The sequence below is a fragment of the Pituophis catenifer genome, unplaced genomic scaffold, assembly GCF_029215685.1.
Source record: "Pituophis catenifer annectens isolate HBS135680 unplaced genomic scaffold, rPitCat1.0.hap2 SCAF_3, whole genome shotgun sequence".
Taxonomy (NCBI): domain Eukaryota; kingdom Metazoa; phylum Chordata; class Lepidosauria; order Squamata; family Colubridae; genus Pituophis; species Pituophis catenifer.
Window position 1 is genome coordinate 23,277,443 of NW_027256883.1, and position 14,042 is coordinate 23,291,484.

At 37.6% G+C, this 14,042-nt stretch overlaps 1 protein-coding gene across 2 annotated transcripts in view; it reads left to right on the forward strand.

Moving 5' to 3' along the window:
* RSPO2 (R-spondin 2) overlaps positions 1-6,618 on the forward strand; it is a 128,438-nt gene extending 121,820 nt beyond the window's left edge. For both annotated transcript variants that reach the window (XM_070942060.1, XM_070942061.1), the window contains one exon: positions 6,478-6,618. In XM_070942060.1, the coding sequence (XP_070798161.1) occupies positions 6,478-6,590 (113 nt within the window). In that variant the 3' untranslated portion in view covers positions 6,591-6,618. The remainder of the gene's footprint in view (positions 1-6,477) is intronic.
* Positions 6,619-14,042: the final 7,424 nt, after the last annotated feature.

Sequence of the window (14,042 nt, forward strand, 5' to 3'; positions counted from 1 at the left end):
AAGAATTGCTTATGAGCTGCTAGAGGAAAGGCAGGGAATAAATATAAGAAATCAATAATATGTGCCACATCATCATGTTTAGCTGTAAACAGATATATTTCTTTACATGGGAAATGTCTATGTAGACTTTAAAGTAGGGGCTGGCAATGTGCCAGCAAATACTTCTCATTACATCCTGAAGTATACGTTGGGATCCATTAAAAAAAAATAGACTCCAAGGTTGGAACCTTGCCTGCCCCAGTCTTAAAATATATTTAAATTATGTCAGCAACATACCAGCAGGAGTTTCATTGCAGTCCCTGATATGGAACATTTCCCATTAACAGGAAAGTTTAAAAGTTGTTCTCTATAGGTGTAGAATTTTTTTTTTTAATTTGTGGAAAAAAGTTGAAGAAAAGCATGCAAGTTTCCTACGAATAGCTGTCGGCAAATGGAAAAACTGGCTACAAACAAAGCACCTTCCCAACATTTTTGATGTTTTATAGATGAGGTCCTTAATGGAGCGTAATCTGATTCACATTGTGGAAATTAAATTTTACAGGCGCCACAATTATTGGAGTTTTCCTTAGTCCCGTTGAGTAAAATCCACAACTGTCTGATAAAAGAAGCAAATGTGCTTTTGAAATGTCTAAACTGGCACACGTTGCTTTGAACATTTAACATTTCTGATGTTTTGACTAAGAACCTGGAGTTTTTGCTTTTTGACTTGTTTTTAATTTTGTGGTCTGCTGCAAAGAAGGAACATTTTCACAGCTGTTAAGTAGTAGTTACTTTGGTTTCAAAGAAGCCCCCTGAAGGTCTGCATGGTAATCACAAAGCATTGGTGGTCATTGTCTTGTGTTTGAACAGCCCACTTATTTCCCCACAGTAGTTTTCTAGAGGTAATGAATCCAAAATGGACTAATAAACCCTTTCATGGTGTGGCAGCTCTTTCATCTCCATCCTTGATTTTATTGACCTTCACTGAAGTTCTATATGACTTTGTAGTATAATTGCACTTCAGGAACTATGTATGATCAACTGTTGGGTGGGAATATCGATTTAACACATAGGAACTAAAAGCAATGGTTTAAAGTTAGGCAATTAGTAAGTGTGGGAATGTTGAACATAGAAAAACATCGAGTGGCACTTTGAAAATATGATATCGCTGAAGATTACTTTTAAGATTTGGAAGGAATTTTTCTTCTGCATAGCTTTAACCACTTATACCATCATCAAGCCTTCTCTAAATTAGTGCTGTCTGACTATGTTGGATTACTGTTTTCATATCTTGTGGCTAGCAATATTTGAACTCCAGCACATCTGGAGTAATCCAGTGTTAGAGCAAAGCCTAGCCTAAATTCATTAAGATGCATTAGATCTCACTCTACAAATGTTCCCTTCAGGCTAAGTTTACTTCTAGGAGCAAAGATTTCTCTTCTGTATATCTTACCTTAGACAATTATTGGGGTAGAGTAATAGGATAAGATTTCCTTTAGCAAATCACTGCCAGTTTGGGTGTTTTACCATTCTAAGTCTTTATGATGTGATTTTATAATTCAATTGCTTATGCTTCATTATGATCTTATTTGTTTAATTAATTTATTAAATTTATATGCTAACCATCTCCGCTAAATGACTCTGGAATTATTGTTGAATTAGATTGCACTTTCTGATTTTATCATGCATCACTCTGGGAGTGTATGCATTGATGCCTCTCTTTTAATAGCTTGTAATTACAATAGCTATTACAATAGCTCATTATTATGCATTTTCTCTTAAAAAGAATAGGGCACATCTTTATCAGAGTGTTTATTTTTTAACCAGTTTTTAATTAAGGGCCAGTATATTCTATGGTGCTCCAGAGTCATGATATTGAAATAAGTAGACAAATTCATCAAACAAACAAACAAACAAACAAACAAACAAACAATAAAGGCAAAGGTTCCCCTCACACATATGTGCTAGTTGTTCCCGACTTTAGGGGGCAGTGCTCATCTCAGTTTCAAAGCCGAAGAGCCAGCACTGTCCGAACATGTCTCCATGGTCATGTGGCCGGCATGACTAAACACCAAGGGTGCACGGAACGCTGTTACCTTCCCACCAAAATAAATAATATCTTTCTGTAAATGCCCTAGCAAATACCCATTCCAGTAACAATACCCTGACTGTTTAGAAGCACATACCGTATTTTTCAGAGTATAAGACGCACCTTTCCCCCCCCTAAAAGAGGGTAAAAATTTGGGTGCATCTTATACACCGAATGTAGCCCCGCCCATCTACTGGTCCCCACCCTTTGGTCTCTGCCTCCCAGCAGTTTACCTCCTTGCAGCAAGCAGAAACAACTCGTTTCAGCTTTAGAACAGCCTAATTAGCACAAGTTGATTGGATTGGCCTCCCAACTCTCAGCTGTTTTCCTCTCAGCTGTTTTGCACAGGCCTCTGCTGCTTGCTGCAAGGAGGTAAATTGCTGGAGCAGATTTTTTTTTCTTGTGCTAATCAAGCTATGCTGAAAACGAAAATGAAAGTAAAGCAGGCTGTTTGCTGTTTGCTGCAACAAGGCAAAATTGCTGGGAGGCAGAGGCAGATTTCTTTTTCTTGTTTTTCTCACCAAAAAAGGTAGGTGCGTCTTATACTCCGGTGCATCCTATACTCCGAAAAATATGGTACTGTATCGATCACTTCAGTAAATTAAACAAATTTCTTTGTTCTCTGCCCATACAGTACATTCTGCTGGTGGATTTGAGGTTCTTGATTGGAACTAGACCAGGGGTGGGTTGTACTTACCTTTACTACCGGTTCGCAACAGGGCCGCATGAACATGATTGGAAATTGGATAAAAAATTATTCTGTGTTTTTGCCACGTAGATATCTTGACTTTTGCTGAAGGGGGAAAGACACGAGAACTTAAAAAAGAGTAGACTCCACTGAATGTGAAAACATAAATGGTCTAATAACAGTACTGTGAGACATATTCAAATCATCTTGATTTCTATAGGATATTTAAGTGTTTTTTCTTTTGCTAACTCAAAACATTCTGAAAATCAGTCCTTAAATTTGGCTGAGCTGTTTTTAATATAGCAGGAAAACAATTTGCACAGCAACTGTCCAAATGATGCAGAAATCCAAACAATTTCTATGTAAAATTGGATAAATGCTATTAAATTGATTCCTTGCATACATTGGCAGATAAATCTTTCTGATTTTCTAAAATGAAATAAATGTGGATATATAGTGCCCCCCTGTGGCTAAAAGATATATTCTGCCCTATGAAACTAGTTGCCAAACTACAGTGCTACTGTAGATCAAGGAAGGGAGGGAGGGAAGGAAGGAAGGAAGGAAGGAAGGAAGGGAAAGGGAAAGGGAAGGGAAGGGAAGGGAAGGGAAGGAAAGGAAAGGAAAGGAAAGGAAAGGAAAGGAAAGGAAAGGAAAGGAAAGGAAAGGAAAGGAAAGGAAAGGAAAGGAAAGGAAAGGAAAGAAGGAAAGGAAAAACAAATCATCTAAAAGAACTCATCTCCCAAACACAGACTGCCTAAAACAGTAAAGTATTCTAGTTGCTTTCCTGGCCAATGTAGAAATAAATAGAGGTGTAGCAAAGCCTTACTAGTAATCTCTCTGTTGGACCAGGTCTGGAGAGAATGGGTGAGGATTATGGTATGTAGTTTTCCAAATTGTGATTCACGTACAGAGGTTGTGGTTGCCAGAACCACTAATAAGAAGGATTGACAGGGCTAGTGAGTAATTGGGCTAAGTATGTTATAGGATAGTGTCAGTTACTCCTATGGACCACTGTTTCTGATGTGCTTTTATATAACCAGTTTGGATTTCAATGATTTTTTTTCAGTTTGTTGCTAAGTATGATCAGTGGATCTATTACATTTCAATGCTCTTAGAGTAGAGATATTATATATTCTCAAAAACATTGCTGGGCAGTTTGATTTAATTTTCACAGAGAGGAGGTGAAAATGATATTATAATGCTTCTAACTGCAAATTCACCTCAGTTTGAATTTCCTGCTTTATTAGTTTAAGAGGCTACAATATAAAAATAAAGTTCCCTGGTGAGAATTTATCATTGCATTGGCTATTTTATAGAGAATTTATTTTTCCTGTGAATAAAATTCTGGAATTTAGGATCCAAGCAGCATTAAATCAGTTGGTTTTCTAGGCCTTTCTCTCTGTTGCCTTTATTGCTGCACATTCTTATCTTCCCTCTGAAACAAAACAGAAAAACACAAATGAAAGCAAATAAAATAATACCATGGATAGATGGATAGGATATATATGCGACATTCTGTAGCAGGATATATTTACTATCGAGAAACGCAATGGCTCAGTGTTTAAAGATGCTGAGATTGACGGTTCGAGACTGGGTTTGAGATCTGACCACCATGAGATGGGGTGAGCTCCTGTTACTTGCTCCAGCTTCTCCCCATCTAGTTCAAAAGCATGCGAATGAGAATAGATAAATAGGTACTACTTCAGTGGGAAGGCAACAACGTACCATAGATCTTGGTGTATAATCATGCTTGCCCCATGACCATGGAAGTTTCTTCAGACAATGCTTCTCCCTTGGCTAAGAAATGAAGCTGAGTATTAGAGTCAGATTCGACTGCACAGGGGAAACCTTTATATTTGCTGTAAAGTAATAAAAAAAGACAATTGATTTTTTTTTGTTGGAACACCTTATTTTAAAAGTTGGTATTAATACATTTTAAAAAAAAAACTATGGCAATGGGGCTACACATACTATGTATTTTAATATAAATCTATAAACTGCCTATCCTAAAGCAAGAACAAATACTTATTTGGTCTTGCTTTAAGATAGGCAGTTTATAGATTTAACTTGTGTTGAATCATGTGGAATATCCCATGGAATGGTGTAAAATTCTACATACTCCAACTCTTTGCTGTCTGGACTCTGACTATCCCTGTCTGACTCTCAAGGGCTTTGGTAGTTTGTTTATATATTTAATTTATATAGCTGCCCATTTGAACCAGTGACTCTATGTGGCCTACATCATAAAAATATTAAACAATTAAACAACTAAAACAATACAGAATAAATATACAGTATATGGACACCAAGTAAAACTATTGGCAAAGATATTGATATAGCCAACATTCAACACATTTGGTTGCCAGGATTCTAGTCATAATTGAAACTATGAAACCTGAATTTCCAAGTACCGTATTTTCCGGAGTATAAGATGCATCTTAGTTTTTGGGGAGGAAAATAAGAAAAAAGCTGATTGGTGGATGGATCAGCCTCCTGGAATACCCCCAATCAACTGTTTCCAGAGGTGAATTTTAGCAAGAGGTTCGTTAGTTGTGAGCTCTGTGCCTTGCTTTTTTTTCTGCCTCTGAAACTCTGTTTCAGGAAAAACCTTTTTTCCTGCCTCTGAAAGCCTCTGAAACAGCTTCAGAAAAAAAAGGCTTTTTTTCTGAAGCTTCTTTCAGAGGCTTTTATTCTGAAGGATTATCTGTATTCTGTTCAATCTCCTTTCTTGGTATTGGTATGTAGATTAACCTCTTCACGATCTGTTGGTTATTGTGTCATTCTCCAGATTTGTTAGCATAGTTTGATTAGAACCTTTACTGATTCTTCTTTTGTTGCTTGCCATATTATTTTAGATAAAAGCCTTTCAGAGGCTTCTTTCAGCCTCTGAAATCTCCGTTTGCGAGGCTGGGTGGGGCTACATTCAGAGTATAAGACGCACCCAGATTTTCACCCTCTTTTTTGAGGGAAAAAGGTGCGTCTTACACTCCAAAAAATACGGTAGTTGAGACAGTGAGCAGAGATCACTAAATCTTGCAATATCACACAGTGCTTTTCCTGAAAAGAAGGTAAGTAAAATAAGTGGCCAACATGGTGGGCATGCACACGCATAGCATTGGGCGGGGGGGGGGGAATGGAAATAACAACAACAAAAAGGACTTAAGTAAGTAGAAAATTCTTAGGGGATGGAATCCAGCAATTTGTTGACATACAATACCTTAAAATATTCTCCGACTGCAGAAGCCAAATTTTAGAATGCATTTTTTTGGTGGGGTGGGGTTCAGCTGTTGAGTACCTTCTAAATAGCAACTATAAGAATGCAATAACTCTTCTCTGGAGCAGTAAATCTCTGCAGCATCACAAAAGATTGTGTGTTAGTTGCTTTGTAAGTAGCTTTAGGCACAGGTAATATAACAATAAAAACTGTGGAAGTCTTTCTGAACAAATTAGATATAGAGAACTCTACCAATTTAGTTGGAAAACCCAAACAAATTAGCCTGGGATCGGCCAGTGATTAAAAATAAAATTATTGCCAATTTTTTAGCTGTATCTTTCCCTATATATTAATTGAGGAGGACATATCTGTTATTCAAAACAGTCTTGTAAATGAAAGTGTGCAATTGCAGTGATTTACATCATTTGCATGATGGCATTGCTGTGCAGATGATATACATTGACACAAAAGACATAATTTCCTTCTTTTTTATTTATTTTGTTTTAGGAAAGAGGACACCGAAGAAAAAGGAGAAGAAGAAGAAGAAGAAAAAGAATTTAATGGAACGAGCTCAGAAGCAGCACAGTTTCTTCCTAGCTACAGACCAAGCTAGTCAATAGAGACATTTGCCCAGGGCCTGTTGATACATGTGGGTTGTTGGTTTTTTTTAGTTTATATCTTGTTTTTGTTCGTTTTGCAAAATACACAGAAGCTGCTATTAGCTCCTGCATGAGGAAGCACTGCGATTCAGCTGCTCTGACAGCCTTTGGACCTGGGGGAAAAAAGGAGAACATCCACAAGCTTGTTCGTCTATGTTATTTATACTTTTACGATTAATGTGGTTCTTATTGTTCTTATTATTGTTCCCCAAACTTAGTCTCTCTCTGGGACTGAAGAAAAGCACTGAGTTCAATCAGTGGAAGTGTATCAAAAAAACGTCATTTGAGGGTTCCCTCCCTCCCTTTTTGGTTAAATTTAGTTACCTGCAAGAAGGAAGGAATTTGATTTCATGGCACAGGATTTTGGAGACAGGAGCATCAGGACTGCATGGCACCATGGGATAAATTCCTATTTCTACAAGGCAAAGAAATGGGGAAGTTAGAATTGCGTATCGTTTCTCATACTGTACATTTTCAAAACTGAAGGACACGAAGAGGATATCTGTAGGTAACACACTTGGTTCTCATCACACCTGCTATACTGGAACAGTTGTATAGTCAAAACTGCTCTTGACTGATATATGGAATTATGGCTTACTATTTCAGGACCATAGTGGTTCCCATGTGTACATATCATGCTGTCTACATATAAATAAACCTATTTACATTAGGAGGTTGGGTCTGTTTTCCATGTGTGCAGTTCATCATTCGAACACCTAAAGATGAGTGCTGAAAATGAAAACAATACTACCCTTTTTATACAAATCTGTCCAAGCCAGCTTTGACTGATGACAGCCTGACAATATATCTTGCTCTTGTGCAGTTTAGTGTTTTCCTGGCAGGGCCAACCTATCTCTGAAATCTTTCCTTCAAAGACTATCTGCTGGTTGTAATCAAGTGATGACATTCCATTCGAAAACAAAAACCACTTTTTAGAGTTGAACTAAGCCATATTTCTCAAAGAAATCCTGGCATTCTGCTGTTTTGTTTTGTTTTTTAAAAAACTTGGTTTTTTTTTTTAAAAGGAAATAGACTTTAAGAAAAGGAATTAAAAGGTAAATAGGTTTAATGTTGTCATTTGTGAATAAATTTGCAGAAACTGTAAGGAGACTCCTATATCCTGCAAATGATGTGGAGCCATAAAATGATGATGATGATGATGATGTTATCCATTCAGCTGTGTCTGACGCTTGGCGATACTATGAACCCAGTATCTCCATAATTTCTGATCTTGCATTATTTCTTTGAGTTGTTCTATGCTCTGGCTGTTGTCAGCTTTGATGGTGTCCAGCCGCCATGTTCTTTGGTTGCCTGGTTTCCTTTTACCGCTAACTCTTCCAAGTATAATTGCTTTCTCCAGTGAATTTCCCCACATGATGTGGCTAAAACATGAGCTATAAATATTCACCTGTAATTATTGTCCCTGTTGGCTAACTCATTTGAGAAAATGGAATGTAATCACAATGGAAAGTTTCCTGCCTCTTCTATAAGATCAGTAAGAGGCAGCATATGGAGCCTTTTTCAAAATCCATTCTTGGCCCTCCCCAGTAAGCCAGACAGGAAACATAACTATATGAGCTAAATCTACTTTATTCTAAGGTTACATTGATAGAATCTTCCAGGTCTGAAAAAACAAACTTCCCACCATCACTTTTAAACTACTGACCTATTAGGGCAAGTCCTTCCTAAGTTTTCTTCTCTGCCGATTAAGCTCTTAGGGATGCTTCCTCTCCTGCCTGATTGTTTCCTAGGCAGCATCTTTTTCCATTGCTCCCCAAGATCACTTACACATTCTATCATATCCACCCATTGATTCCAATTGATTCCCACTGGTGAGTGAATGCCTACACATTGTCCTCTTCCATGGTGAAATAATATGCTCAAGTGGAAGCTCTTAGTAGATAACAACACATGGGTTGGCTTCAAAAATTTTAGCAGGGGGTTCTCTGCCTGGTTGCTGGGTGGGTGTGGCCATGGTGGGCATGACCTAGTCAGCCTCCTGCACCACAGTGGGGGGGTGGGGGTGTTTTTGCCCTCCCTGGCTCCGGAGGCTTTCTTTGAGCCTCTGGGAGAGCAAAAATGACCTCCCCAGGCTCCAGAGGCCTTCTGGAGGCCAGAAACGGACTCATTTCCTGCCTTCCCAAACTTCTAGTAGGCCAATTTTTTGCCCTCCTTGAGCCTCCACATGTGCCCTGCACTTACCTGCATCCAAAACGGGTCGTGTGGGGACTCCTGGGAGGGATGGGGTGAGGTTGGCCAAGAGTGGGATTTGGGGTTCTCCAAACTGTACAGAATCTTAGCTAGAGGTTCTCCCGAATCCCTGCAAACCCCCAGCAGCCCATCCCTGACAACACACTGTGTGAATGTGGAGAAACGTACAGCCTGGGCCATCTGCTGGTATTTGGCTACTACCAGAAACAAGTATCAATTATAACAACACAATAGCATTTAGACTTATATACTGCTTCACAGTGTTTTATAGCATTCTCTAAGCGATTTTAGAGTCAGCATATTGCCCCCAACAATCTGGGTTACCATTTTACTGACCTTGGAAGGATGGAAGGCTGAGTCAACCATGAGCCAGAATTGAACTGATGTCAGTGGACAAAGTTAGCCTACAATATTGGATCCTAACCACTGTCCACCACTTATTTTGGGCCAACGACAAAGCCAGGAAAATGGCTTCATTCTGGCAGTTCAAAGTTTGATGTAGACATGGAAGAAGAAGAGTGAAATAATGGCTCATTACAGAAGGAACTTTGTTTTGTCTTATCTGATCCACAGGACTAATTAAAATATATTAAACAATCCAGTCCTGAAAAATTAGTTCTAAGAGATTTTTTTCTTCATTATCACAGTCCTAGGACATGCAACCCAAGCCCTGTTCTCCCATGCCCATAATTCCAGATCCTTTTATATTTAATCCTAAGGATATTAAATTGAATTCACCTAGAAAGAAACCTTCAACCACATCAAATTCAAAGGTTTATAGAGAAGCTGATGAATTTCAGACTTCTAGGCATGCAATCCTACACAACGTTGGTTCTCGAGTGTGCAGACTGAATCCCACAACCAGAGTGGATCTCTTCCCCACTTCACTCCCACGGTCACTTCCATGTCCTTAAAATTTTGAAAGTTCAGCCCATGCTGCCACCAATGGTGTCTTATTTTGAAACTGCTGTTACTCATTTGTGAGAATCAAAGTAGAGAAAATTGATAACTGTGAAGCGTGCCTTCTATTTAACTCATCAATATCAAGTACCCGTTCTAATTAGCCAGGGTAATTAGCTTGGTATGCCTTGTCATTAAAACTTCCAGTAATGTGATTCAAAGATTTCCCATTTGGAAGTGTTAAGTGACTACCAGCAACATTCCTCCATGGACTTAATACCAAAAACAAGACCTGATTCAAATGCCTTAAATGAAAGGGAAAATACTTCAAATGGTAAACTTTATAATTAGATCACTGCATTAACATCTGACTCTAAAGAGATGGAATTTTGATAGATAGATAGTTCAAGAACTTCATGGAACTAATTGTCTTTTTAAAAAAATTAATTTTTTTTTAAAAAAACATGCTATATTGTTTGCTGACATACATGATAAACTCTGCATAAATAATAAAACAACCTAGTAATATTTAAACACTCAAACCTAAGTTGCCTCAATAATATCAATCCAACTAGCCAAAATACTACCAGCAAATCACACAATAACTCATCTAGCGTGTTTCTAAATTAAGTGATATTTAATGACCTCCCATTCTTGCCCCAGCTCCTGCCAACCTAGCAGTTTGAAAGCATGTAAATGCAAATAGATAAATTCTTTAGTAGGAAGGTAACAGAATCCCATGTGCCTCAGTATAGTTGTAGGAAGCCCCCCCCACCAAATCCAGGGGAATGAAATATTTTGGGGAATATTAAAAGAAGCAGAATATTATATTTCCCCAAAGGAGAAATGGAGAAAAATCTTAAGAAAAGCAGAAAGCAGCTCCAACAGCCTCCAGCAGAAGTCTTTAGAGATGGATATTTTGTGCCCATTAAGAAAGAGTGAGCCAATCTATTCACAAACAAAACACCTTCAGCTCCAGTTGATGGGATTAAGAAGGACAGGACATGACTTTTAGGACATAATAGGATTAACCCACCGCCATTAGAATAGCAAAAGACACAAACCTCACTACTTTGCACAACCCCCTGGAGTATTTCAAACAAAACCCCAAAGAATGTATAAAAGCCCACCTATCCCAACCCAATTTTGACAGCTGCCCCAGAACTACATGCTGTTGTTGCTTCTGCTCATCAATAAACAGAATCCTTCTTTCTAATCAGCCTCCATGTTATTTCCAGGGCCTTTCTCCCAGATTGGAACCAGACCAGATTTTTCTTCCAACATAGTCGTGGAACTATGACTATGGAAGCATCTTCGGACAACACAGGCTCTCTCAATGAGGAAATGGAGCACCATCTCCTAGAGTCAGATACACCTTGACAGGGGAAACCTTTATCTTTATCGTAATATTGATATGTAGATTTCATATAAATTAATAAAGATAATGAAGTTGTCAGGGTTCCAAGTAACATCCCCAACAGAATCAAAACTCTGAGGCAGGCATATTCCTCAACGTGTGTATTTATTAGGTATGTCATATTGGCACATCTGGGGAACTCTGAATAAAGCTAGGCCTTGGAAATTGTTGTTATCAACAAACAAACAAATATACCGTTTTCCCCCCAAATAAGACATCCCCTGATAATAAGCCCAATCGGACTTTTAAGGGCATGGCAATAAGGTCAAGCACTTATTTCAGGGTTCAAAAAAATATAAGACAGGGTCTTATTTTTGGGGAAACACAGTACATAGAAATCGATGCTTTTTGTGAGAAATACATGTCATATATTTTGCTATGTATTTGTGTAAGTACACAAGAAGTATCTGTACAAAGAGGTAAGGAAAAAGTAATAAATATGCTAGATTGATTCTCGGTGCCATCCCAGCTTCCTAAAATACTTTCAATGAATGAAACTAAATAGTTGCCATGCATTCCAACTTGGTTTATGTTTTAAAAGAAAACAAGGGATTTAGTATTAGCAAAGCAGTATTTGAATAAGTATTATACTTAGCATGCACCAACTCAGTTAAAAACAATTGGTTAATGTACAATGCACCACATAGAAGGAACAATTCTTATCTACTGTACAGAAAGTCTGATTAAATCATTCATAATTGATGGTTATCTAGATTCTGTTGAATAAAATCTAGCACACTGGCACTTACTAATACTTTGAGTCATTGATTCCAAGGCCAAACTGTCTTACTCATTGGAAAATTTTTTCAACATTTAATCTATTTTGCTGTACTATATATCCCATAAGTGATGATAGAAAACAGGTTTTGACATCTCTTCAAGTAATTGAAGAATGTTATCATACCCCTTCCTTAGTCTTCTTCTTTTTTTCAAGTTAAATATACTCAATTCCTCAGCATATCCTTATAGGACTTCCTTAGTCCTTTGCTCATCTTCACTGACCTTTGATCTTTTCTTCTTCAATCCTTCTTTAAATGTGATGTTGCAAACTAGATAGAATAGTTTGATAGAGAATAGAATAGAATAGAATAGAATAGAATAGAATAGAATAGAATAGAATAGAATAGAATAGAATAGAATAGAATAGAATAGAATAGAATAGAATTCTTTATTAGCCAAGTGTGTTTGGACATACAAGGAATTTGACTTTGGTGCAATTAGATAGATAGATAGATAGATAGATAGATAGATAGATAGATAGATAGATAGATAGAATAGAAAGAAGGGAAAGTCTTGCCACTACAGAATAGAATGGAATTATTTTCTCCTGTAATTTTGAAATTATTTTTTTCTGATATAAAAACAAGGATAAATGGGAATTTAGGTTAGAAGTTCTATAATCCTTCCTTTAACCTTGGATTATTCATACATTTTAATTTACACATCTTTCTCCCTAAGTTGATAAACACATTTTTATTTAACAAGTCATTTGTTCCACTGAATGAATTAGTACTGTGAAAGCTTTATGATACCTACCTGCCAAACAGAAGAAAACAGACCGGTTAGCCAATGAAGTTTTTTTTTTAAAAAAATAATAATAATGAAGAAAACCAACTTATGAATTTAGTCATAGCAAAAAGATAGTCTGGAATCTGAATACTTTCAGAGAATGAAATGTAAGATTTGTATAATATTTAGGCAATAACAAAAATGTAACTTTTAAAAAAGGGAGTTGTCATGTATAAGCTTTTTAAATGCTTTACTCATTGCCAGTCTACAGACACCTAAAATATTAGCCTATTTTGATGGCTTCAGTGGGATTTAAATTATAGATAGATAGATAGATAGATAGATAGATAGATAGATATAGATATAGATATAGATAGATATATAAAGATCATTTAGATTTCTAAGAGAAGATACCCAACAGTTTGGAACTGGATTCTGAATAGAAAACTATTCATACAGAGCAGTGGTGGGTTGCTCCCGGTTCGCCCCGGTTCAGGCAAACCAGTAGTGGCGGCGGCGGGAAGCTCCGCCCACCCACCAAGACGTCATCAAAAATGCTCTGCACATGCGCAGAAGCTTCTGTGCATGCGCAGAAGGGCCACACACTCGCAAAGCGAGTGAGCGTGCCTGCGCGCTACCAATAGTGAACCCGTAAGAGCAGGAATTGAAACCCATTACTGATACAGAGAAAGCTAAAATACATTCAAATTGAACATGTACTTCCCTTGTTTCTTCTTCATCCAATTATAGGAGTAGTGCAGGAATCAATTTTCCTTTACAGTCCCTGAAGCGGTAGAAATATTAGCTAGTGAATTTAATATGCAGACAATATCAGATGAGAGTGGGACAGGAAAGGTTTCCACAATCCTTTTAAAGCTTATTGGGTGTTCTCCACTTCTACTGAAGTCACATGCTCATTTAAGATGACAATCCTGTGTGTATTTAGCAGAGAGAAACTCACAATGAGGCTTACTTCTAAGTAAATAAGATTGGGAAATAATTAAAAGCTGCATATAGATGTACACTCAGCAGAAATAATAAATTAATTGTTAATTAATAAATAAAACAATTCTTCTATATCCAGTGTTAGCCAGACAACCTTCAATACATATCTTTGAAACCATTGCTCAACTACTTCTTCCTTGGAATGGAAGATAATTTTTGTTACGTACTGACGTACGGAGCACCCATTTGCATCCCGCCGCTGATTGGCTAATCTAGCGGCGGGAAAAATAAACCGCTGTCAGTGGCTGGCAAGACTGCTGGAGCTCTTTAAAAAGAGAGACCTGACAGCCTGCCAGCAGGTTTTTTTCTAATCACGGCTGAAATAAAAGTGCTGAACTTTACTACCGTGTCCTGCCTCTTCTATTTGCGCC